Source organism: Aotus nancymaae, unplaced genomic scaffold (assembly GCF_030222135.1).
Source record: "Aotus nancymaae isolate 86718 unplaced genomic scaffold, 86718_ANA_hifiasm-v0.15.2.pri h1tg000021l, whole genome shotgun sequence".
Classification (NCBI taxonomy): Eukaryota; Metazoa; Chordata; class Mammalia; order Primates; family Aotidae; genus Aotus; species Aotus nancymaae.
The window spans coordinates 29,101,210-29,127,942 of NW_026988433.1; the positions used below are offsets into that span (position 1 = coordinate 29,101,210).

Here is a 26,733-nt window from a genome sequence, read left to right on the forward strand (position 1 = left end):
AGGAATTTTTAAATGATTGCAAATATTTCTTAAACATTTAAAAAGTATTATTATGTTCTTGTGACATGTATTTCTCCACTTTGAAGATTTTTGCAACTGAAGATAAGAGCAAGTAATTAGTCAGTCATGGAAGATTTTTTAGGGAGTTAAGGAGCTCAGAGAAGACCCAAAATATCTGCAGTTATTAAGTGAGTCTAGAGCAGTGGTTCTCAACCACGGCTGATTTTGCTCCCTCAAGGGACATTTGGCCATGTCTGAAAACATTTTTGGTTGTCACAGTTGGGGGAGAGCTACTGGCATCTAGTGGGGAAAGGCCAGGAATACTGACAAGCATCCTACAGTGCACAGGACAGCCCCATAATAAAGAATTACCCAACCAAAAATGTCAATAGTGATGAGGTGGAGAAATCCTCAGCTAAGAGGAAGAGAATCAACTTTTATTAATTTTTTGGTGCTTTCGTTATTTTATTACATTTAATCTTCAAGGTTTAACCCTGCAAGGTAAGTATTATATTATAATTCTGATTCTGCAGATGAGCAAATGAGAGCTGCTGTGTAGCAGTGAAGTGGCTTACTAATGTCACAATACTAGTGAAGGACCAATCCCGGATTTGAAACCAGTTCCCTCTTACTCTAAAATCTGTGCCTGCTCTCTTTCATCTTTTTTATTTAAGTGTGATTCATGAATTGACAGCCTCAGCATCACCTAGGAGCTTGTTAGAAAATAGAATCTTGAGCCCCATTTCAGGTCAACTGAATTAAAATTTGCATTTTAACAAGATGACCAGGAGCTCTACATGTACGTTAAAGTTTGAGAATCATTGCCTGATCATATTGCCTCTAAATGAAATGATTACCATTATTTTGGGAAATAATGTCCTGTGGACATGTACTAGATTAAAAAGGGAAGAGTCTGTCACCTAGACAGACTTCAGGAGGGATCTGTGATGATTATATGAAAAATAGAATATATGAAAATAATATGAAATTGTATGAAAAATAGAATGTTTATATGCCTGTGTGTGTCTTGGGGATAGGAAGTTGGCCTGTGTCTTTGATCAGATTCTCAGAAGGCTAACAACCCAAAAAAGGTTATGAATTCCTGATGAAAGGGCCCAATTAACATAAGGATGCAAAATGGTGGCAGGTGGTGTATTCTCAAATGCTTTCAGGGACCAGGCACACAATAGTCTTTGTAATGTGATAGGGAGCAGATGGATCTGTACTGAACAGGAGAGTCATTTGAATTCAGTGTGGGTGGTGGTGGTGAAGACAAATCTCTGCAGGCTAGACAAAACTCTGCCTAGAAGCCAAATCATCTGGACCTGGAAAAAGAACATTGTATCAGTCCCAACTCTTTTGGTTGCAAATGACTCAAACCGATTTCGACAAAAAGGGAATTTGTTAGCTTATATAACTACAAAGCCCGGGATTAAGTCTGATTCAGCTCAGGCTTCATTCAGTTGCTCAAATGATGTTACCATATCCTTGTCTCTGACTACTTCTCAGCCTGGCCCTGCTGTCCTGATGTTAGCTCAGCGCCTTGGCTCTTCTATCGTGAAGGAAGAGGAAGATGGACCATAGCAGCTCCAGGTTCAAGTCCAGCAGAAATGGCTCAAAGTCCTAGCATTCCTAACGTTGAGTATCTCTGGCTCTGATTAGCCTGACCTGGGCCATATGCTTGCATCTGATTCAATCACTGGTGCCAAGGGAATGTGATGCTCTGATTGGCTAGTTGAAGCTGGAAGTGGCGTTAGACTCATTGGAATTGTATGAACTGAGATTTGGGATGGGTAGATCCCCAGTGATAATCTAGGGCTGTTACTGAAACTAGGGGAGGGTGGTTGGATGTTGAGCAGCCAAAAAGAACCCACATATTTATGACAGGCTTGGGGTTTTAGAATCCAACAGACATGTCCTTGGATCTTGTATTTTTCAGCTCCTAGCTATGTGACCTTGAATGCATTACTTAGTATTGGTAAACCATAGTTTTTTCTTCTGTAAAATGGCTTAACATTAGCCACTTTGAGAGTAATTATGTAAACCACTAAAGACAGCACTGGGCACATATCAGGCACAGAGTTAATAACTAGTGAGGATGAATAATAACAAGTGGATTCTCGAAGGATATATACATTTCGTTAAAGTCAGAAACATGGTTAACATTAATATTCTTTTAGTCATATCAAAAAGACTAAAAGTCTGAACTGCATCTGTTGATTAATATCCACTAATGTATTTAAGAATACAGACTTTCTGTGTTTTGGGGTTAAGGTCATATTATTGCTCCATAATATTCTTCTTAGTCTTTGATTTTGGATATCACTGAAAGGTTAGCTTCTTTTAGACTTTATTCTTGAATGTATATATGTGGTCTAAATGTCTGAATTAGAAGGCATGGAATGGATGGATTATTTAAAAACTAATCCTTTCATTAGAAAGAAGTCCTAAATTCTTTCTTTTTTGGCTCTTCAGTGCTCTTTAATCACCTAGGTAGCTCCAAAATCTCATAGTCCACAGTTAGGGTAGTGATAGGCCATCTGGGCCCCTGGTAGTTATTGTAAGACAATATGGAGCTTTCAGTTTACACTCTTGACCCATAGAAGTACTTCTGAGGTCCTCGAAGGTCTCTGAGACTGGTGCATGAGTTCAGGGTTAGTGCAAGAGGACTGTTAGACTGCGTGGTCATCTAAATTCTGTTTAAGATCTTGAAACTCGAAGCTGACCTTGGCCAGCCTGCGGATCCTCCAGGTCTGTTCTGGTCCTGTCTGAGCCATGAGGCAGCCCAGTTAACTATGAAGGTACAATGTGAGTATTTTGGGAACCGGTCAGAGTAAACTCCCTGGTGTTTCTTTTCCTGCATGTGTTGGTAACAGCCTTCACTCCTTTAAAAAAAAAAAAAAAAAAGAAAAGAAAAGAAAAAAAAACATAGGGAACATGGGTGTCTCCAGAGACAAGAGGGCATTTTGGGAGCCGAGAACACCCTGACTTAAATTAGGCAATGAATTTAGAATTGAAGTAAATTGAAACTGGAAGAAACTTCAGAAATCATCCATTGTCTGGCCCTTTCCCCTTATTTTACCAAAGAGTTTTAAAAACTTGCCCAATGGCAGAGCTGCCATGGCTGTCATCCTTATTAGGGCATTTGCCCTAAAAATACACCCTACTCCCTTAGCCTTTGTCATAGATTGGCACACATAACTTCCTACTTAGCTGTTTGAAAAAATGATTGGCATTGTATAGCAAGCCTATTTTTTTTGCCCTTGTCATTCTGAGGTCATGAAATAACTTGGAATCCTAAGTAGGATTCTATGTACAAAAGCAGAAGAAAAATTCAATTGTTTTTTCCTGTAGTTTTCTTTCATTAGTATATTGAATGGGCTGTGAAATATGGAGCCAAATAGAAGGTGATATAGATACGGAGATACCTTCCTGAGCATTTGTAATAACATGTGCAATCGAAAATGTGAAACTACAAATCTAAGTTATTAAAACGTATCTTTTTGACTATCAAGATTACAAGCACAACTTTGAACGTTTCTATCATGAAGAATTTTCTGAGAAGTGTGAGCAAATGTTTGTTATTTCCAAGGAGTCAAACAAGACCTTTGAAATCTTGGAAAATTTTGCCTTAAAGGATGTGGAACTTGATTTTAACAATACGGCAGCAGGTTCCAGTTTAGATGTTGTCCCCAGGTAAGATGTCGAGAAATCCCAAGCTCAGGCAGAACAGCCTGACTTTGGTAAACGCAATCCCCCATACTTGAAATGCCTTTTCTAACTTTCCCCATTCTATGCTCATCCCTTCCTGCAAGAGAGACCCCCTAAAAGCCACCCCAGGGTTAGAATTTTCTTATCAGATATCACTCTGCATTTTGCAAAGCTTTTCTGGTCTTTCACATAGTTTCTTCCAGTGTCCTCAAGAAGATTAGACACTTCCAGAGTTCACGGAACCACCTTCTTTTTTCTCCCATATATCAAAGGTTGTCTAAGTAATTTTTGAGAATGATGGAGTGACTTTAAAGATGAAAAATTAGATGAGGAAATATGAATAATGCATCTGCATAATATTGTGTAATTTACAAAGAGCTTCCACATGTATCATCAGCTCATTATTAATGACATTCAGATATTCAGCTAGCACTTATGAAAATGATATAGACCATATTATTATTTGTGTTTGTGTGTAAAGAATCAGGTTATCTTGAGCTGGGCATGGTGGTGTATGCCTGTAATCCCAATTACTCAGGAGGCTGAGGCAGGAGGATCCCTCGAGCCTGAGTTTGAACCCATCCTGGGTAACATGGTAGGTCTCCATCTCTAAAGAAAAAAACAGGTTATCTTACCCAATATATACACTCCTTCATTGTTTTTTCCAGTGTCCTCTACAATAAAACCTCCATATCTTTCTCACCCTGGGTGGTGAAATACAGTGTTCACCACCATTAGGAGGCTGAGGCCAGCAATGAGAGAGCTGGGGTTATCCATGGCATCCCTGCTAGTCTTATCCCTGGAAACGGGGAGGTTCTTAGGATAGCGTTATTTCTTCCATTCTCATTTTCCAGCTCTTACCACGTATCTCGTGTCCTGTGAGAGATTTGTGCTTTGAAATAAAACTGCAGTGCTGGGATGGCTAAGGACTGTTTTTCACCATTGCTGCCCTAGGTTCAGAACCTACTCGTCTAGTTCACTCAGGGATGGGGCTACCAACATTATTGTGGTTCTGGGAACCCATGCCAAGAGGAAGAGAATTTATTCGGTTAATACAACATGGTGCTCCGTCAGTATTTTCAGACTACAGGAGAAACATGTAGGTCATGTGTTAAGAATGTTGGGTTTAACTAGACAAATTCATAGAGACAGAAAGTTGATTAGTGGCTGTTGGGGGAAGAGAGTAGTGAAAGAAATGGAGAATGATTCCTAGTGGGTACAGAGTTTCTCTTTGGGGGTGCTGAAAATGTTCTGGAATTAGATAGCAGTGATGTTTGTACAACCTTGTGAATATAATGAAACCCATGGAAGGGTACACTTTAAAATGATGAATTTTGTAGCCTGTGAATTGTTTCTCACTTAGGTTATAATTTTAAGTGTTTCAGAGTGGATGATAAATGTAATAAATTTTATTGCAGTTGAACAACTCAAATTATTGTGCTCAATGAAAACACAACAATTAAATAAGTCCTTTTATATTACATACATGAAAACATTCAGGGCTTTGTTTGCTTTGCTGTTTGGAAACAATGCTCTGAACCTGAAGTTCCTGAATAGTGTGTCTAGGTCAACAGAAAAGGAATGTTCTTTTTTTTTATCTTTTAAATTATTTTAATACAGTCTCTTGAGAGTAGAAACACGTTGGTAAACTTTTGGCAGAAGTGCATTCCTAAATAAGTAAACCCAAGGCAACAGTTGCCAAAAAGGTAAAGAAAGAAGTAGCTTTATTTTAAAATAGTGTCCTTTGGTATCTCTGGGGGATTGGTTCCAGGAACCCTCATGGATACCAAAATCCTTGGATGCTCATGTCGCTTTTATAAAATGGCATCGTATTTTCATATAACCTACAGATTCTCCCAAATACTTTAAATCACCTCTAAATTATTTATAATACCTACAATGTAAATGCTATCCAAATAGTTGTTATACAGTATTGGTTTTTAATTTGTATTTTTTATTGTTAGGTTATTTTTTATTTTTTTCTTGAATATTTTTGATAGATGGTTTTCTGAATTTGCAGATGCAGAACGTGTGGACAGAGGGCCAACCATAAACGCCAAAAAAAATCAACTTTAAAAAATAACTTTAGCAATGTGAGTTATTTTTAAATATAAATAGGGACTGAACATACATGCATCAAATTGTACTCTCATAAACTGACATAAGCATACCTTCAAACAAGTTAATATAAAGGTAAATACATAAATATATACAAATAAATACACATACCCAAATAACAAGCCACACAGCACCCACCATTTTCCGAGACCAAAATTTTCATATAAACATACTGGCAAATACAGCAAAATATCACTGTAAATTAATATGCTTACATATACAGACACGTATAAATACCAGAATTCAAAGTGACATGTAGCGTATAACACAGGTACTTAAGGCATAAACAACACAGCTCAGTCACAAACAGCCCAGAGAGAAAGAGTTATCCATTGAAACAAATACTATTGTAACCTTCTCACTAGGGATGAAAATTCAGCAGTTCACAATGGAATTGAGATTAATAAAATGTTCATGGTTTAAATAATAGAAACAAAGAAACCAGACTCTAAACCACTCCCCACTGCCAATGAGTTGGTTATGTTGATAATGTGAAGACAACTTCAGAGACTTAAAAGCACAGGGAGGCTTGGGGAGTCCTATCTAGAAAAAGGATTTGCTAAGTGAAATCACTGAAGGTGAACATAGAAACATTCTGTAAAGTTGACTAAATTACCTTTACTTTTTTTTTTTTTTTTTTTAGAAACAGGGTATCACTCTATTGCTTAAGCTGGAGTGCAGTGGCATGATCTTAGATCCGCATAGCCTCAGACTCCTGGGCTCAAGTGATCCGCCCAGCTTCAACCCCTTAAGTAGCTGGGATCACAGGTGCGTGAAATCATGCCTGGCTCAAATTCTTTTTACTTTGAAGGCCCTGCTAGAAACTTGCTGCTGCTCTAATTCACGACTTGGAGAGGCAAAACTAAAAAAGCTGCTGCTGGGTTCAGGTGCTGTAGGAGAACCTAAAAAAATGGTCTGAACTGAAAATCTCCATCTCCATCTCCCCAATTTCAAACAGGTGAACTATCCAAAGGAAACTTGGAGTTGTTACCTAATGGGAAGCCAAAAACACCAGACTGTGCAATCATGGATGGTTCAGGGGTGCCTTCATGGTTAGATCAATAGGGAAAATGTCAAATAATACTCAGTGCCATGCAGTGTGGTGATAAGGTGCCAGGGTGGCTATCTGAGCAGTCAGGGACAATGTCTCTGACTTAGGGCAACTCTAGTTGCCTTATCAACTGAATCCCATTTCAGTGGCTTCTCAAAGGGAAGCTTATTTCTTACTCATATCACAGTATAATATGGAATTCCTAGTTTTCCTCCATGTGGTGACTTGGAGACACAGGTTTTCTTTCCATATTGAGGCTATGTCATCCTCTGGGGTCTCAGAGCCCTCCACGTGTGTGAGGGGGAGGGGAAAGTGTGGAGAAGCACACCTGTTCCTCCAAAGTCTCAGACTGGAAGGGATTCCTAGCCACTTCCACGCCCATTCTTTTGACGAGCCCTTGGCCACACCCGGCTGACATGGCACACTGGCAATTGAGCAGGGACAGAGCGTGAGCCCTGCCCTGCGGAAGGCGGAGCATGAGCTTTTGTGGAACAGGTCACCATCCTCTCTACTACTTTCTCTGTGGAGATCTCATTGACAAGAAGATAGGCAGCCATATGGAAACCAGGAGAAAGAACATTCCAGGCAAAGAAAACAGTCGGGTCCTACAGCTCCTCAGCTGGAAAGCCAGTTGAATGAACTAGAAAGGGAAAGGGGCCAATGTGGCTGGACGGTGTTGGACTGCAGGAGGTGGCTGGGGGGAACTTTGTATCTGGGCTTTGCAGGCCATAACATTAGGTTTGGATTCTTTTGAGTGTAGTGGGAGGCCAGTGAAGTGTTTTAAGCAGGGGAATGACATAATTCGATTGATTTTTTTTTTTTTTTTTTTTTTGAGATTGAATCTTGCTCTGTCACCCAGGCTGGAGTGCAGTGCTGCAATCTTGGCTCACTGCAACCTCTGCCTCCTGGGTTCAAGCAATTCTCTGCCTCAGCCTCCCAATTACCTGGGATTACAGGTGCCCACCGGCATGCCTGGCTAATTTTTTTTTCTTTTTGTATTTTCGGTAGAGACAGGGTTTCATCATCTTGGCCAGGCTGGTCTTGAATTCCTGACCTTGTGATCCACCCACCTCGGCCTCCCGAAGTGCTGAGATTACAGGTGTGAGACACTGCGCCCGTCCTTGATTGATATTTTTAAAAGATCAAAATCAATCTGATGTGTGGAAAATGGGTTTAGGGGACAAGCATGAGGCAGAGACAGGTGCTAGAGGCTACTGCAATAGTCTAAGCCAGAGATGACAGAGCTGGGAGGGGACAGTAGCAGTAGAGGTGGAGGGTTTTGGGTGGGTTGAGGATTTGCTGATTAATCAAATGTGTTCATTAAAGGAAAGGGAGAAATTGAGATCTCATAGCTTTTGGATTTAGAAAGCTACATGGGTGGTGAGGGCTGTTGACTGAGAGGGGCCAGCATTGGTGGGGCAGTGGAAGGGAAGCCGTTTAGAGGGAAATGGAGTTCTACTTTGGGCACATGATATTTAAGTTGCCAGGTGTGTGCCAATGCGCAATAACAATCGTGTGGGACCTGCGTTGTGCCTCACGGTGCTAGGAGCAGCTGGGGAGTCTGACCACCTGCGTTCAACCCTTGTCTCACTACTTATTAGTGGTGTGAACCTAGGGGAGTTATTTTAACCCTCAGTGGCTCAATTTTCCTATTTGTAAAATGTGGATAATAATTATTTTTTAAATGTGCCTTACAGGTAATTGACAAGATTAACTAAGATAAAGTATGAAAGACCAAAGCACTTAGTAAGCATTGGCATATAAGCATTGATAAATCGGAGCTATTACTATTTTTTTTTTTTGAGATGGAGTCTTGCTCTGTTGCCCAGGCTGGAGTGCAGTGACGCAATCTTGGCTCCCTGCAACCTCTGCCTCCCAGGTTCAAACAATTCTCTGCCTCAGCCTCCCAAGTAGCTGGGATTACAGGCGCCCATGACCAGGCCCAGCTAATTTTTGTATTTTTAGTAGAGATGGGGTTTCACCATCTTGGCCAGGCTGGTCTTGAACTCCTGACCTCGTGATCCATCTACCTCGGCCTCCCATAGTGCTGGGATTACAGGCATGAGCCACCGTGCCCAGCCTAGCTATTACTATTATTAGGCACCTGCTGCGTATTTCCATGTTTGTATGTGTCTGACTTTTCTTGCTTTTGGGAATTCATCTCTTGTCATACAGGGACATGTACCCATGTGTCCTCTGGGCCCTAAGTGAGTTATGTAGGTGCCCACGGTTAGTTTTGATGGATGTATCTTATCTCTGTGCAAGGGTACAGGGATTTGATTTTCTGTGTGTGTGGTGGGTGTCTGTGAGTAATCAGAGGGAAGAACGTGTGGATGAGGTCTTTATGGTTGCATTTCTGAGGGCTTATAAAATGGATAAAGTCAAGAAACAGGTGTGACTGTGTCTACACAATGACTAATCCTATTCTGGCACAACCCAAAGGTGTTCAGTCTGGCCAGGCTGATGATGTAAACTCCATGGTTTACATGCTCAATTACGATTTTATTCCCAAAGTGAATTGTTATTTTAATGAACTTGTTTTTGAGTGCGAAGAACTCGTGATAAAAACAGCTGCTGTCTTTCAAACAAACAGATTTTTAGGCTGACAACAGTAGAATAAGCTCAGGAACAGCCTGAGAATACTTGACATTTCTAACCGCGAGAGAACACCCGCTCTCATTAACAAGAAGGGCTGGTCCTGGACTTGGTCCACAGTTCTGCTCTGTTACTAGCTGTGTGATCTTGGGCACTTTACTTACGCTCTCTGTTCCCCAATTTCTCGTCTGTAAAATGAGGATAGGGATCATAGTACCAACCTCATAAGGCTATGTGAGAATTAAAACATAATACAAAAGAAAAAAAAACTATGTTAAAAAAACATAATACAAAATACAAGTAAGGAATTTAAAGTAGTACACGGCTGTGGTTATTGTTGTTATTGTTTATTGTTGTCATTATGTCTTTCTGAGCTAGAAGCAGCAGGGATCTGGGGCTGCTAGGAGAAACAAGACACTCATTAGTTCATTAACTGAGTAAGGAGAGGAAGGATTGCAAAACAAGAGACTTTGCAGCTGTCGCCTCTGCAACCCAGAGAGCCAGCAGGTGAGCGGAGAAGGCTGGTCCCAGAGTCATTTATTGTGGCTGACTTTGCTGAGACTTGGTTTCACCTGGGTGAGGTGGATGTGGGCAGAGGAGGAGGAGCTGCTGCTGTGAACACAGCCGGCCTGAGAGGCCAGGTGCTCGGAGTAGATTCAGCCTCTTTGCAGAGAGCATTTTTCTGCAGCCCGCCTCAGCTGTCTGAAGCCGCAGCTCCTGTGTGGGCTGTGAGCCAGGGACCCTCTCTATCTGGGGGACCTAAACACACCCAGTGAAGCTCACATTTCTGCTTTTCTGTCCTCAATCCCTGCTTGCCAGGATAAAGGGATCTTGTAGATGGGAACTGCCTGTAGCCAGCTCTACTGACTCCCATGTCTTCACCTGCCTTGCAGGCAACTGGTGTCACAGAAGACACGCTTCACAGAAGGTCAGAGTAGAGTCACTTACTTTTTTCTTTCTGTTTTCTTTTTTGAGACAGGGTCTTGTTCTATTATCCAGGCCAGAGTGCAGTGGTGTGATCACAGCTCACTACAGCCTTGACCTCCTGGGCCCACGTGATTTTCCTACCTCAGTCCTCCTAGTAGCTGGAACCTCGGGGGTGTGCCACCATGTCCAGCTAATTTTTTTTTTTTTAAGAGACAGGGTCTCGCCATGTTGCCCAGGCTGGTCTTGAACTCCTGGGCTCAAGCAATCCTCCAACCTCAGCTTCCCAAAGCACTGGAATTACAGGCGTGAGCCACCATGCTCAGCGCAGTCACTGATTTTCTTCTTTGGATGTTTCCTCACCATATGACCCCATGGAACCTGGGGACAGCTTTGATTAAGTTCCACTTATTGAAGGCTTTCTACGTAGCCATGCTACGGGCTTTATCAGCATCTAATTTAATGCTCTCAATGATCCACCCACAGAATTATCATCCCACGTAGGGGGAATGGGGCTCAGAATGGCAGGGCCACATAGCTACACAAGGGCACAACAGGAAGCGCAGACTTAGGTCTCTGTTGGGATCGAAGCCCCTAGTCCTCATGACTACACTGCCATTCCTCCTTGAGCTGGCCAGGGACAACTTCCCTCTTATGGGTGCTTTTCATCCGCCTTCTCTCCCAGCATCGGGAAGTCTCTGCTCAAGTTGGTGGTGTGGAATGGACAGAAATCCTTGGCAGAGCTTGCTTTTTGCCCAAGGTGAAAAGCTTGGTGTCTTTCCCTTTGCCCCATACGTTTGGTCTCCTTGGAGCACAGCAGACACTTCCATCCCTCCATGCCTTTGTCCATTCAGTTCTCCCCTCCTAAAATGCCCCTTCCTTGTCTCAGGGCAGTGGAATCCTTATCATCTTTTATGGCCCTATTCAAAGGTCACCCCTTCCATAAGAAGGGCTGATGGGTACCTCTGTCCCTCAGCCCTAACTTTGACCAGGCGGCACCAGCAGCCCCTATCCCATTGCATCTTTGTTTACACGAGTGTCTCCCTCCAGGCACTGTGAGCTTGCCTCCTGAGGTCCCTCAGGTGAATTACAAATGGTCCTGTGATCTATCTTATTGTTTGTCTCCCTGTGTAAGTTCTGTGAGTGCAGGGATCACATCTATTTATTTGCCATTGTCATACGCAGTGCCTGACACAGACACCGAGCTTCTCAATAAACCTACGTTGAATAATGAGAAACAACACTGCTAAAAAGCACATGAGTTTGTCAATCCCCAGGTGGCTGTTGAAACGTGAGCTATTGCCGTTTAAATGCAGCAACTGGCCGTTGTCATTTAGTAGAGACAGATCGCTCCTGCCAAAGTAAGGGAAATGTTGAGAATCATTTTCCAATACTAGTAACACTGACTTTATTGTCAATATCATTTTCAGAAAAAATAATTTTAATCACCAAAAATGTGGTTTTAAAACCACTCAACATATATACTTTCCTTCAAATACAAACATAAAGCTATAAGCATCAGCCATGAGTATTTTTTTGGCTTAGGATTAATTTTTGCTAATTATATTAGTGCTCTATGCTATGTGATTGTCAGGTGGTATGTGTTTCCTGAGGTTCATTCACATTCATCTTGTCACTTACACTCTATGCCAACTTTGTGGAGGGGGCAGAGGACCCACACCTCTGTGGGCTCTCACAGAGACTGCTCGTGAGCCATCTACACGAAGAAATGGTGGCCACACATGGCTTGAAAACAAATTATTAGAAAAAACTGTTTTAAAAGCTCCTGATGACCTGTGTGTTCATGTGCCCTTCACCTCTCTGGGCCTCAGTTTCCTCATCTACAAAATGCAGAGTCTGGACTACGCTAGATGATTTCTAAGAACCCCTTTTGCTCTAAAATTCTGTCATTAAGTTCTGAAATCTCAATGATGTCCATAATTTTAAAGGTTTTTAAATAAAAACTCAAAGGATGAAGCATCAAGCTGAATTTCTTTCTCTTCCCTTTCTTGAAAATCATTTTTCATTGTTTGGCATAAGCTCAGTCTTTATCTTTTCTGACATCTCCTTCTTAATGTTTCACATTCATAAAAAAATTACAAGTCATTGATTTTATGATCATTTTGTGTTACAAAAATCTCTTTAAAAGTTAACACTACTATACTATAAGAAGATGAACATGGAGAAAGTAACTTACTATGAGACAATGTGTATTTGAACATGTAAATTCTCAGACTTGAACTGAAGACACAGGGCCTCTGTATAGAAAATCATCATGAAAGCAGTAAGTTTCAGTCTTTAAATATAGGTTGATGTTGTTGTGTTGTATTCAATACTCAAACATTGGCCGGGCATGGTGGCTCATGTCTGTAATCCCAACACTTTGGGAGGCTGAGGTAGGCAGGATTGTGTGAGGTCAGGAGTTCGAGACCAGCCTGGCCAACATGGTGAAACCCTGTCTCTACTAAAAATACAAAAATTAGCTGGGTATAGTGGCATGCGCCTGTAGTACCAGCTACTTGAGAGGCTGAGGCAGGAGAATCGCTTGAACCTGGGAGGCAGAGGTTGCAGTAAGCCCAGATCGTGCCACTGCACTCCAGCCTGGGTGACAGAGTGAGACCCCATCTCAAAAAAAAAAGAAGAAGAAGAAGACCCAAACATCATAGTCAATATTGCTATTGGGTGGTGATTTTCAGAATGGTGAATAAATCTTAGTATCATTTTAGAGAAAACAACGTATAATCTTCCATCAATTTATGTGGTGTTACATTCTAGAAAATTCAATGTGTTTTAAAACCATACCAAAAATACTTTGTGTTTACATGTAAAATGGAGTTGGTTTCTAGGTTAGGTCAGGTAGACCGGGGGACAAAGCTTCATTGGCTATGACTGTCCGGTGTTGCAGGATGTCTCAAAACCCTGAAACGCCTCCTGTTGAGAACCACTGCTCTAAATAACGTGCTGTTTTTCAAGTGTTCATTGAACCTTCTTTGCCTTTGGCTGTGCTTGATGGTATGCCCTTCTCATCATCTCTGCCTGTGCACTCTTAGGGGTGGGGGCCTGGGGAGGGATAACAGGGGGTGGGGTGGGGAGGGGCAGCATTAGGAGAAATACCTAATGTAGATGTCGGGGTGATGGATGCAGCAAACCACCACGGCACCTGAATACCTTTGTAACAAACCTGCACATTCTGCACATATACCCCAGAACTTAAAGTATAATAAATAAATTTTAAAAAATCTTCCACACAGAGCTTTTCTTTATTGTGATGATTCTACACCAAGATTTAGTAGCCTTCAAACTCATTTTCTGCCTTAAAATGTGGCTATTTGTGTACAGAACCAATTTCCACTTCCTTTAGGTGGTTGAATTCATCATTTTATCTCCTCTTGGCATCTAGCACGGAACTGTCACATAATAGGCAACTGATAAATATTTGCTAATATTTGTTAAATATTTACTAAATAATTACTCTCAATGACTCTAACAAAATCTACATGTGACTTGATTTCCCAGACTTCAATGTGCTTAAATTTCTGTGGAAAATACTGCTTTCGAAAAATGAAGGCAAGACAGAAGTTGCAGTAAAAGGTTCTTAGGGTATTAGGTAGTTGATTACAACTTGGGGTTGCTGCTACTAGGTCACTTTATCACAGTCTGGAAGTCAGTCATCTCTAATGACTTCCTTTGCCTTTTGGGGATTCACAGCTTAGTTCTTCCTAAGAACGTATACTTTCCAGAATCCAAAGTCTAGGGTCCGATAGGGTGAGTAGATTTTAGGATTGTTTCTGTTAAGTTTAAGATGGACTAGGGCCAAGGAGACATTACTGGAAGAGCCCAGGGCAGTGGCTGTCACCCTCAGCGTGCACCCCGTGTTCAGGAGTGTTAGAAACCTCACAGATCACAGGACTTCTCTTCCTATCCAACTCTTTGTAACATGACCTATTTTTGTATTCTGGAAGATGAGAGTAAATGTTTTGGATCATACAAAAATATTTTTATATCAAATCCTGAAAATGTATTGGAGATATCTGATGGTAAACACCATTATTATCCTTTCTGGGTTGAATATTTTGAGGATGGTAATCACATGTATACATATGTGTGTTAGCTGTACAGCTGTGAGTAGAAACCATTTTTCCCAACCTCTTCTGCTTCCTCAGCCCATAAACATGTTTTAGCAATGATGGAATCATTTCCACCTAATGTGAACAAATTTCTGTGCTATAGGTACTCAGCTCGAAACAGATATTCTTAACGAAGACTCAGATGGCTTGGTCTTTTCACTTCTCGAGGAAATGTTCATTGCTTCCATCAGTTTAAAGCTGTGTATACTTGTACTAGATGGAATTGAAGAAGTGATTGGCATTTATGGAATTTCACATCAGAAGGTAACATCTTTTTAAAAATAACCCCTATTTTATACTACTTTATAAAAATAAAACAATTAAAAATATACAGAAATATGAAGAAAAAACTCCATTATTTAGGATGTATTATATATAACACCTTTCCATTGCATTGCATGTCTCTGCTTATAGCCAACAGTGCTTTTAGTTACTGCTTTCTATTTTAATTAATTAAGAGACAGAGTCTTGCTGTGTTGTGCAGGCTGGAGTGCAGTGGGATGATCATAGCTCACTGTAACCTCCAACTCCTGGGCTCGAGCCATCCTCTTGCCTCAGCCTCCCGACTACAGTCACACACCACCATACCTGGCTAAGTTTTTCAACTTTCTGTAGAGATTAGGTTTTGCTAGATTGCCCAGTCTGATCCTGAACTCCTGGGCTCAAGTGATCCTCCCAGTCTGCCTCCCAAAGTGCTGGGTTACAGGTATGAGCCACCGTACCCAGCCCTGCTCTGTATTTTATTGAACAAATACTTCTATAATGTATTTACAATGGGCCAGACACCATTTTAGGAACTTTAAGAATATTAATGCATTTAATCCACACGACAGCCATTTAAGGAAGAGACTGTGGCTCGTCTTCCCTGTTTACGCAGGGGGAACTGAGCGCAGAGATGGTAGGTGGCTTGTCTAAGGTCCCAAGATGGTTAAGCGGTAGACTCAGAATTCAGACATGGGCATTCTGGTTCCAGCCACTGGGGCCTCTCCCCCTGCACATATCTGCCCCCTGTTTTATACTTTGATCAGTCTTATTGTTCCTTATGTTTTATAGTTTGGTCTACTTCATCTTCACTGGTTTTGCACATACAAAATTGCATTCATGGGTTGTCATCTTCAGTTTTTCTCCTGTTTGAAATAATATTGGATCAATGGAACCTCTACTAATACTTGGTACCAGTCATTACCTTGGGAAGCAGCTTCTTTAAAACTTAAAATATATATAATCAATCAATTATGTGAATAAGATGTTTCTTATAGAAAACATGGTAAAAAAGTAGAAAATAGGAAATTAAATACATTCATTGTCTCACCACTGGTAACTATTTTGCTGCTGTATACCCTTTTTCCTATGGATATATATATATATATATATACACATATTTATGTAAAGAAGTTACACATCACATTGTTTCATACCTGCTTTTTAATTTAATATATCATAATGCTGGGCGCAGTGGCTCATGCCTGTAATCCCAACACTTTAGGAGGCCAAGGCAGGCAGATCACTTGAGGTCAGGAGTTTGAGACCAGCCCGACCAACATGGTGAAAGCCCATCTCTACTAAAAAAAAAAAAAAAAAAAAAAAAAAAATTAGCCAGACATGGTGGTGCACACCTGTAATCTCAGCTACTTGGGAAACTGAGACAGGGAAATTGCTTTAACCCAGGAGGCAGAGGTTGCAGTGAGCTGAGATGGCACCACTGCACTCCAGCCTGGGTGACAGAGCAAGAGTCTGTCTCAAAAAAAATTTATATATATATATACAATGATCACTTATTATAGGCAAAGCACTATTAGCAAAGACAGACAGACATAGTCCCTGCAAAGAAATGGAGCTTTCATTGTAGTGGGGAATGGCAGACATTAATGAAGTCGTATCACTCAAATAACTGTAAAATTGCAACTGTGATGTGTGCTGCTATGGATTGGTATGTAGCATTGTGAGAGCCTCTCCTGAAGGGATGGCCTTCTGGAAGAAGGGCCTGAGGCAGAGCTCTTTAGAAGGAGGAAGGATGGCCAGGCAGTTATCTGAAGCAGTTTAGGGCACTGATTAGGAGCCTGTCTCTAGCACCAGACCCTTGGTTTGAACCAGCTCTGCCACTTAAACTAGCAGAAAGAATTAGATAAGGCATGTAGCTCCTCTATGATTGAGTTTCTCTGCCTTTCTAGAGGGTTGTCATGAGGATGGAATGAGTTTGTGTATTAAAATTATGCCGAGGATTTAATTTACAGAGGTATGACTGGGCGACCACATGGAGAGGCCAGTACCATTGAAAGATGAAGTCATTACTTATGTTTCCTGAGAGAAGGGGACACGCTGTGCGGGGACGCAAGGGAAGTACCAGGGTGGTCAGGAGGCAGAGGACAGGAGCAAGGGAAAACTGAAGCCAGAGCCTTTATTGGGGTTTCTATAGGAACAACAAGGCAGGCAGGGTAAACAGTTTAGGGTTGGTTAATTTGAATATTATTATTATTTTCTTTTTGAGACAGCATCTTGCTCTGTTGCTCAGGCTGGAGTGCAATCTAGCAATCATTGGCAACATAGCCTTGACCTCCCAGGTTCAGGCCATCCTCCCACCTCAGCCTCCTAAGTAGCTGGGACTGCAGGCTGTAGGTGTGAGCCATCATGCCCAGCTAATTAAAAAAAAAAAAAAGTTTTTGTAGAGATGAGTTCTCTCTATGTTGCCCAGGCTTAATTTGAATAATTCTGTTGGGCTTTGGGCAAAGAGGCTGCCTCTAGTTGTCTGGTACCTGGCCCTGGGTTGATTGAGGGCAGGGTTGGTATGTGAGTTAGATCTGCACATGAAAGGCAGATTCTAGGCAGGCTGTCCACCATCCCCAGGAGTTAGCTAGCCATGGGAAGGGCTGGGTCTGTAAGGTCCTGAGGAATGCTAAATCATCCTAAGATGCAGAAATTACAAACCATAATTAATACAGTCAGTACCTACAGACACATTCAGCACAATGCCTGGCTCAGAGTGAGTATGTGATGGTTGGTGTTATTAGGTAAAGAGGTATTGTAGGAAAGGCTATTAAGGGAATCGAGAAAGGATTGATCTTATTAGGACTTTATTGTGTTCCAAAATAAAATGATTTAATTCATGCTAGTATTGCTGCACGAAATGACAACTCAGCATAAAATAACATCCTCTTTTTCAACGGGATGGTTCCCATTGCACTCTCAGGCTTATTCTGGTTATTCCTGTAGGCCATTCTTCAGAAGTGTGTGATTTTATTAAATTACTTGCCCCAAGGAGCCTCTTTTTAGAGTTCACATTTGCACAATCAAATTCATAACTGATACATGAGTCAAATACGGTTCTATTGAGTGTGACTTGATATTTTCTTAGCACCATAATACTTACAGTTCAAGTTACTATTAATAACCTTCACTCCAACCCTTATTCTATACTTATTCCCTATGTTGTACCTACTCTAAGTTGAAAAACCATCAACAAAGTAATTTTAAAGTCTTTAATGTTTTCAAATGTCTTTAATTTTCTCCACCAGGCGAAAGATTTTTCCTGGCTGCCATGCACACTCTCCCCTCATTGCAAATTTATCACGAGCACTGTCTCTTCCAGCCTGTCCTACAAGGCGTTGTGTGCCCACCCGGATGTGAGGACAGTGGAACTCATTGGCATAGGAGATGAAGAAACAAAATTAAACATCTTTAGACAGCATCTCTCCATTCCCATCACAGACCCTTTCCAACAGGGCAGACAGGCTTTGAGGAAAAAAACAGGCTTGAATCATTTAAAACTCACAATCCTAGACAATGAATTGAAAGAATGTAGAATCTACCAGGATGAGTTTCAGTGTATGGAGGAGTACTTGGAGGCCATCTCTGTTCAGGAGCTCTGGGAATTGGTTCTCAAACGCTGGATTGAAGACTACAGTTGGATTTTTAAACCAAAAAGAGCAAATTCAGGCACTGTGGTTTCAGGAGAAGGTAGGCCTTGGCCATTGGTTGACAGCTTTGTGGGAGTCCACGGGGAGAAAGATGTGTGTGGACTCCTGCCCAGGGAAAGGGGTTCTTGGGATAGCGTGGTCAGAGAAAACATGGGATGCCCAATGAAATTTTTCTTTTTTTTTGAGACGGAGTCTCACTCTGTCGCCCAGGCTGGAGTGCAGTGGCGTGATCTTGGCTCACTGCAACCTCCAACTCCTGGGTTCAAGTGATTCTCCTGCCCCAGCCTCCTAAAGTAGCTGGGATTACAGGTGCCTGCCACCATGCCTGGCTCATTTTTTTGTATTTTTAGTAGAGACACAGTTTCCCCATGTTGGCCACTCTGGTCTTGTACTCCTCACTCCAGGTGATCTCCCTGCTTTGGCCTCCCAAAGTGCTGGAATTACAGGCATGAGCCACCATGCCCGGCCTACCCAGTGAAATTTGAATTTCAATAAACAACAAATAATCTTTAGTAGAAGTATGTCTCAGATATTGCATGGACATACCTACGCTAACATTTACTTGAATTATAGATAAATAACAATTCTCAGTATAAGAATGTCTCAAATATTACACAGGGCATATACTAAAAATTAATTTATTGTTTATTTGAAATGTATATTTTAGTAAGCGTGCTGTATTTTATTTGCTAAATTTGGCTCCTCTAAAGGAGTCTGTGTGTTGGTTGTAAGGAGAACAGCCATAAATTTAGACATAAATTTCAGTCACATATTTGAAGAATCTGAGAAATGGACCATTTTTATTTCTATAACTTAATGTATCTCTCTTCTGAGCCCACAGGCCTGCTGATGGCAGACACCTCATCCAGTCAATTCAGGTTAATTCCATCCATATGGTTTGTTTTCAGCGAGCTCAGGATTTTCTCAGTCAGGCGAGGATTTGTAGCTTTCCCATGTCTTTGGGTTGAATTGAGATCCAAGGCCCTGGGTGCCGGGTGGCCTTGGTTGTCATCTGTCCCTGCTGTCTTCCGCCTGGGTGGCCATGGTCTCCTGGTCCACAGATGTGACTCCTCTGCAATTCTGGCTTCCTCCAGGACGCCCGTGTGCCCATCTGTTCTCAGGCTGCTGGATCTCTGTGGCTCCTGGCTGACGCAGGCTGTATTCTAACAGAGGGTCCTCTCTCCTCAGCCAACCTCTGTGCTCTGCTTGAGTCTTGTTCTCTTCTCCGATTCTCTCCTATGCCTTTCTCAGTTCCACAAAATCTCTTTCCTCCTGAGTGGGGGAAAAAGGTCCTCTTTAGATCCCCCTGAACTTATCTTGAGTTTGTTGTTTGTCATAAAAAAATTTATTCCATATGTTTTTCAGGAGTTTTTTTTTGTTTGTTTGTTTTTTTAAGCCAGGGTCTCACTATGTTGTCCAGGCTGGCCTTGAACTCAAGGGATCCTCCTGCCTCAGCCTCCTGAGAAGCTGGGATTACAGGTAAGCTACCACCTCACCTGGCTCCAGGAATGTGTTTTATGATATTCAACAATCAAGCTTTTGATAATCAAAATTTGTTTCCTCAAGTCATTGTCTCTGCCATGAACTTCGAAAGTCTATTTTGAAACTTGAGTTTTTCTCTCTTTGTCTCTGCTATAACAGTCTTCTCTTAAGGGCAGTGAATTTAAAATGGAGCAGGAATGGGGAAGTGGGGGTGAGAAGTGAGAAGTAGAAAATACTTGGAATGAAAGACACAGCTGGGCACGGTGGCTCATGCCTGTAATTCCAGCACTTTGGGATTCTGAGGTGGGCTGATCACTTGAGGTCAGGAGCCTGGGCAACGTGGCGAAACCCTGTCTCTACTGAAAATACAAAAATTAGCTGGGTGTGGTAGCGTGTGCCTGTAATCCCAGTTACTAGGGAGGCTAAGGCAGGAGAATCACTTTAACCTGGGAGGTAGAGTTTGTAGTGAGACAACATCGAACCACTGCACTCCAGCCTGGGTGACAGAGTGGGACTCCATCTCAAAAAAAAAAAAAAAAAAAGACACATTGATTGGTGCAACATATTTTCCTGCCCCATTGTTTGCTCTACAATTTGCATTTCTGTAAAGAAAATTGACTTTGAATTTACGGTGCCCTCCTGCACCTCCAAGGAGGTGGAAACAAGTTCTCTGTGCCCCTAGAAGAATTACTCAGGCAAAGTGGCCTGTGGCTGTGTTACCCTCCTTCTCCAGGATTGTGCAGGAAAGGCCAGGTCTCCTCCTCACCAAAGACTGCTCCATCCACCCCCTGGCTGTGCCCAGCCACCACTCCCACTGAGGCCCAGGGAGCTCAGCCACAGGTGCAGGAAGAGCTTAGTTAAGCTGAGGCCAGCTGGGTGGTACAGTGGTTCACATCTCTAACTCCAGCACTTTGGGAGGCCAAGGTGGGTGGTCCACTTGAGCCCAGGAGTTCCAGACCAGCCCGGGCAACATGGCGAAACCCTGTCTCTACAAAATATACAAAATAATTAGTTGGGTGTGATGGCATACACCTATAGTCCCAACTACTAGGGAGGCTGAGGTGGGAGGACAGCCTGGGCCCAGGAGGTCGAAGTTTCAGTGAGCCATAATTGTGTCACTGCACTTCAGCCTGGGTGACAGATGAAGACCCTATTTAAAAAATAAAAGAAAAGCTGAGGCCAACCTCAGGGAAGCTTGGCTGATTAGGGTTGCACAGTTCTTCCTTTGTTTCAAGATTGCAGGTAGTTTGGGCTCACTCCCCAATCCTAGCACAGGAGATGGTCAGAGTGGTAGACTGTGTGTTACCATTGCTCTCAATGGTCTGAAGAATCTCTTTATAGTTGGTTGATCATAAAGCCAGAAGGAGGTCCAGCTATGGTGGAAAAACTTAAGGGTCAGGTGGGTAATGAAGAGCTGGCTCAAGTGGTGTCTGTGTCCGTGCTGGGGGAGAACAATCGTACAGAAAAACTGCTCACAGCCATGAATGCAAATTCGGTATTGGAAAACCTTAAAGACTGCTAGGCAGAAATGTTCGGTGTAGTCATCGGCAAGCTTGCCAGTGTGTGACCAGAGCTGTGGATGTGTTCATTGTGACTATGGATGATAACTTAATGGTTAACAGTATGGGCTCTGGAGCCAGGCTATCTGGGTTCAAATCCCAGTTCTGCATTTACTTCTGTATGAACTTGGGTAAGTTACTTCACTTCTCTGTGCTCCATTTTCCTCATTTGGCAGGCGCTATCATAGTATTTCCTATAGGATGATTGGAAAAGAAAGTCATTGAATCATATAAAATATTTAGAAAGCTACCTGGCTCATGTTAGCTCTTACTCTTGTCATCATTGTGTTGTCTGCGCAGGACTGGATGGCTGGGTGGCCGACGCTCTGTGCTTACTGTGCCTGTTGCATTGCGGGTTGGCTGAGGTTGAGCTACGCCAGCTTTTGGACATGCTGGGCTACAGGAATCATTACAAAGTGACCACCTTGCACTGGGCTGCCTTCTGCAACGCCACCAAACAGTGGGTCCAGGAGAAGCCCAGTGGCCTTCTGTACTTCTGGCACCAGTCCCTGCGAAGTGCGGTGGAGCACAAGCTTCTTGGTAAGTAAGGCTTGAATCTGTGGAAATACCTGCTGGTTAAGGAAAAGCAGAAGCCACCTACAAGGGAAGCCTTGTAAGCTGGGATTTTTCACATAGAAACAAATCCATATACGTGTATGCAAATGGTTATATGTTAGGGTTTCTACTTGATTATGAGTAACTGAGACCTGACTTCAATGGCTGGGGTTTATTCTCTCCTATATAGACGTCTGAAAGCAGGCAGTCCTGAGCTGCTCTGTTGGCTCCACAGAGTCACCTGGGACCCAGCTCCTTCTGTGTCCCTGATTCACTACACTGTGTGCATTCTCACGTCCACCTCATGCGGATGGCTGCTGGAGCTCCAGCCATCAGGAAGGAGGAAGGGAGGAAGAAGGGCTTGCCGCTTTATTTTAAGGAGATTTTCTGGAAGTTTCATACCAACATTTCCACTGAAGTGTCTTTGACTCAGAACTTCATTACCTGGTTACAGCTAGATATGAGGGAAGCTGGGGATGGAGGTTTTGACTTGATGCATTGCTACCCCAAACCAAGGTGGGGTTCTGACACTAACAAAGAAGAGGTAAATGCATTCTGTTCTGGGTGGGAATTAGGAGTCTCTGCTCCAATTCTTTCTTTTTGTTTTTATTTTTGTTTTGAGTCTTGCTCTTGTTGCCCAGGTTGGAGTGTGGTCTCGGCTCACTGCAACCTCTGCCTGCTGGGTTCAAACGATTCTCCTGCCTCAGCCTCCCCAGTAGCTGGGATTATAGGCACCTGCCACCATGTCTGGCTAACTTTTGTATTTTTTTAAGTAGAGATGGGTTTTCAGCATGTTAGCCAGGCTGGTCTCCAACTCCTGACCTCAGGTGATCTGCCCACCTCAGCCTCCCAACTCTTCTCCAATTCTGAAATCAAATTCTTCTCTCCTACTGAAAAGGACGGCAGGGCTGCACCCAGGAAACTTTGGCAGTCACAGACATCTGATCTAGGAGCAGAGCACTGTTTGTCAGTTACTTGCCTAGAGCGCTTCAGGTCGAAGGACTCGAAAAGTCTTTAAATTACAGCCTCCGGGAAGATTCCAAGCTCTGTGCAAATTTCCTTTTAACTTTACTATGTTCCTTTTAACTTTCCTTTTTAACAAGATAAATCCTTTCTGCTGTTTCCCTCCTACACTGTAATCATTCCCACTGTCTCAAGTTATATGATGTAGAGGAGAGCGTGGGCCTAGGAACGAGGATGCTCTTAGATTTAGTATGCGCTTCTGTTCACTTACCGTGTGATGGTTTGCCATGCGCTCAATTTCTCCATTTCCCTGAGAACAATAATACCATTGGTGGTGCAGGGACTGAAGCATCGTGGCGTGGCTGTTACAGTTCTGGGTGTATATTGCGCCCCATTTGCTGTACTGTGTACCTACACAAAAAGCACTGCTGGCAGTATTCACTATTGTCAGGAAAAAAAAGTTGTCATGCTGCAGAATCAGGCTGTGAATAGCATCACCTCCACGTGGCCTGGGCAGGAGAAGAAAGCCCATCCTACAAGGATGAGAAAGATCCGAAAGGCAGAGCTATAGTACTTGAATCCACTATGTTGGTTTTTGTTGTTGTTGCTGCTGTTTTAAAGGGCTCTCTTTCTTGACTCTTGTCGAAATGTCATCATATCAATCATTTTGAGGCAAGCTGGTTTCTCTTAGCCACATGCATCTCTGCCTGCCTCTTGCCTTGGAAATTAATGCCCTGTCTAGCATTATATTCAATTTATTACCTAAATTACTCCTACTATAAATTGGCTAACCTAGAGAGAATCTTTGACCTCTAGGCTGTGATGGAGCAGCCTCTTTTCTATTCTGTTACTAAAACTGAGGATTGTTTGATCTTACATACTTTGTATGTTGCACACGTGTGTGTGCATACACATATGCACGCATGTTAGTGGGGCTGAGAATGAACAGGACAAAGGAGGGCTGCAAAGCTGAGAAATGCTCCTCTATTACCTATAGGCCATTATGTCTTGTTAATACTGATCATGATAGCCTCCTTTTTTTTAGTTACAAAATTTAATTGTAAGGATCAAGCAGTGATTATTGGCGAAACCAATCCACATTGACAGCTTTGAAGTGTTCAGATGCCAATTTTTAAATAAACGTGATAAATACCAATCATATTTTCGTAACATTGTTCAGGATCTACTTGAACTTGATTCTGGGCATAGTTCAATACACAAGGATAAGAAAAAGATAGTGTAATCACCAATAATTAAACCAAAGGCAGCCCATTTTTTTTTCAGTGCTTTCACTGTGCCTGGTACTTATACATTATTTCACTTATTTCTCATGCAACCAGAACATTCTTGGACTAGGCTAGGTTGTTTCCCGCCAGCCCCATGGAAAGTTCTCACCTGCCTCAGGTGTTCCTGAGAGTCCATGGCAGTGCCACCTTTGCTCACTCATCTGTTTGTTGGCTGCCGTCACCAGAGAGTCTCTCCTGGTTTCTGCTTAGCAATGTAGGTGCCTCACAACTCCCTGCCAGAGTTTTTCATCATGAGAAAACCAGACTTCTTATCAGGGTTCCCTCCCTCTCCTTGGGTCTCAAAGCAGCCAGACCTTGAGGTGCTGGGGTAGTGCTGGTTCCATCAGAAGTGGGGGCAGGCATCTCCTGGGAGATCTCAGCACACTGCATGCCCTTCTCCAGCAAACCCCACCCTTCTCAGGCTCTCAGGGAGCCGTTCCTGGAAAGAGCCTCTTTCTTTCTTTCTTTTTTTTTTTTTTGAGACGGAGTTTCACTCTTGTTGCCCAGTACAATGGCACGATCTCGGCTCACCACAACTTCTGCCTTCCAGTCAAGTGATTCTTCTGCCTCAGGCTCCCGAGTAGCTGGGATTACAGGCATGTGCCACCATGCCTGGCTAATTTTTTTTTTTTTTTTTTTTGGTATTTTTAGTAGAGACAGGGTTTCTCCATGTTGGTCAAGCTGTTCTCAAACTCCCGACCTCAGGTGATCTGCCCACCTTAGCCTCCCAAGGTGCTGAGATTACAGGCGTGAGCCAACGTGCCCGGCTAAGAGCTTCTTTTATTTCTTCTTGTAATGCTGCATCCCATAAGCATTCCAAGAAATCTAGTCTATGGAGCCCATTTTTTCCACCTCTGTTGAGTAGAAGGAGTTTATATTGCATAGTGGTTAAAAGTGGGATCCCAATGCCAGACTCAGGGTGAGCCCTGGATTTCCCGCATGCTAGTGATGACCTTGGCCACATTATTTTACCACTTTGTGTCCCAGATCCTTCATTCATAAAATACAGTACCACCTTCATACGGTTCTTACTTGTGAGCATTCAATAAGGTAAGTTCTGTAAAGCACTTAGCATCGTGCTTGGCCCATAGTAAAGTCTTAAGAAATGCTAGCCACTATTTTTTTTCCTCATGAATCGTCTCTGTGGCCTCCTACCCACCACCTTTCCCAAGGTGGCCCATGCACATCAACTGGTAATCTTGAATTCTGTGGGCCTAAAGATTATTCTCTTTCATCAGGCACCCTCAAGCAAGTCTGAATTCCCTGAGACCCGTTCTAGTTTCACTGAACAGATGTTTGCTGAATGAATGTGCCTGGCTGCTGGTTTTTTGGGTCTGCTGTTTCTAGCAGCTTCCATCTCTATTGTTTTGAGAGTCGGTACTAAACCTCAGCCTCCAGTATCTGCCTGGAATTAGGAGCTGGAGGGCTGCACACAGGAGAGAAGGTGTGAGCCACCTGTGCGCAACACCAGGTTCTTTGGAGCAGGAGCATTGCTCCGTGTCCCTGTCCTCATCTCATGCTCAGGTCTGCATGCTGTTTGGCAAACAGAACCCACCTTCCCTCCTTCTGGAAATCACCATGGCATCTTGCTAGAAATGATTTCTTGTGGAGAGCAGTGGCTTTGGAGTTGGGTAGAACTGGTGTGACCTTACGCCAGGCGCTTACTTCCCTGAGATGCAGTTTTTCACCTACAACATAGGGATAACAGTATTTGCCTTGAGGATATTAAAAATGCTAATTCATGGTGGCTCATGCCTGTAATCCCAGCACTTTGGGAGGCCGAGGCAGGCAGATCACGAGGTTAGGAGTTTGAGACCAGCCTGGCCAATGTAGTGAAACCCCGTCTCTAATAAAAAAAAAAAAAAATAGCTGGACATGGTGGTGAGCACCTGCAATCTCAGCTACTCAGGAGGCTGAGGCAGGAGAATTGCTTGAACCTGGCAGGTGGAGGCCGCAGTGAGCTGAGATCATGCCATTGCACTCCAGCCCCGGGCAAAGTGCAGGACTCCGACCCCCCCCAAAAAAAGCTAACTCATGTAAGGTACAGCATCAGACACTACAATAAGCACTAGTGGTGACCATTTGAACCAAATGCCAGTATTTCTAGCCCACCCTCCCCCTCCCGCCATGGAAAACACTTCCCGGCCCCCTTGTTGGGTGGTGCCTTGTGACTAAGTGGCCACTGGCAACATTTAAGATGGCGGTTGCTCTGTCAGTCCCACAGCGGGGAGACCTGGATTGGAGTTCCCAGTCTCCAACCTGTGATGGACATACTAAACCTTTGCTCTTTTAAGCTACTGAGATTTCGGGGTTGTCTATCAGCACAGCATAATCTAGCCCACCACACTAGGACTATGCAAACATCGGCCATTTAGTCTATCATTGAGTGCTGCACTGTGTATGCACAGATGATGCTGGGGTCACACCGTTCCTCACATCCATCGTATG

At 42.9% G+C, this 26,733-nt stretch overlaps 1 protein-coding gene across 1 annotated transcript in view; it reads left to right on the forward strand.

The window, feature by feature from the left end:
- LOC105728857 (putative tetratricopeptide repeat protein 41) overlaps window positions 1-26,733 on the forward strand; it is a 75,956-nt gene that overhangs the window by 894 nt on the left and 48,329 nt on the right. Inside the window, 5 exon segments of the mRNA XM_064379497.1 lie at window positions 3,516-3,696; window positions 4,666-4,784; window positions 14,630-14,790; window positions 18,039-18,480; window positions 21,782-22,021. Of these exon segments, the coding sequence (XP_064235567.1) occupies window positions 3,516-3,696; window positions 4,666-4,784; window positions 14,630-14,790; window positions 18,039-18,480; window positions 21,782-22,021 (1,143 nt within the window).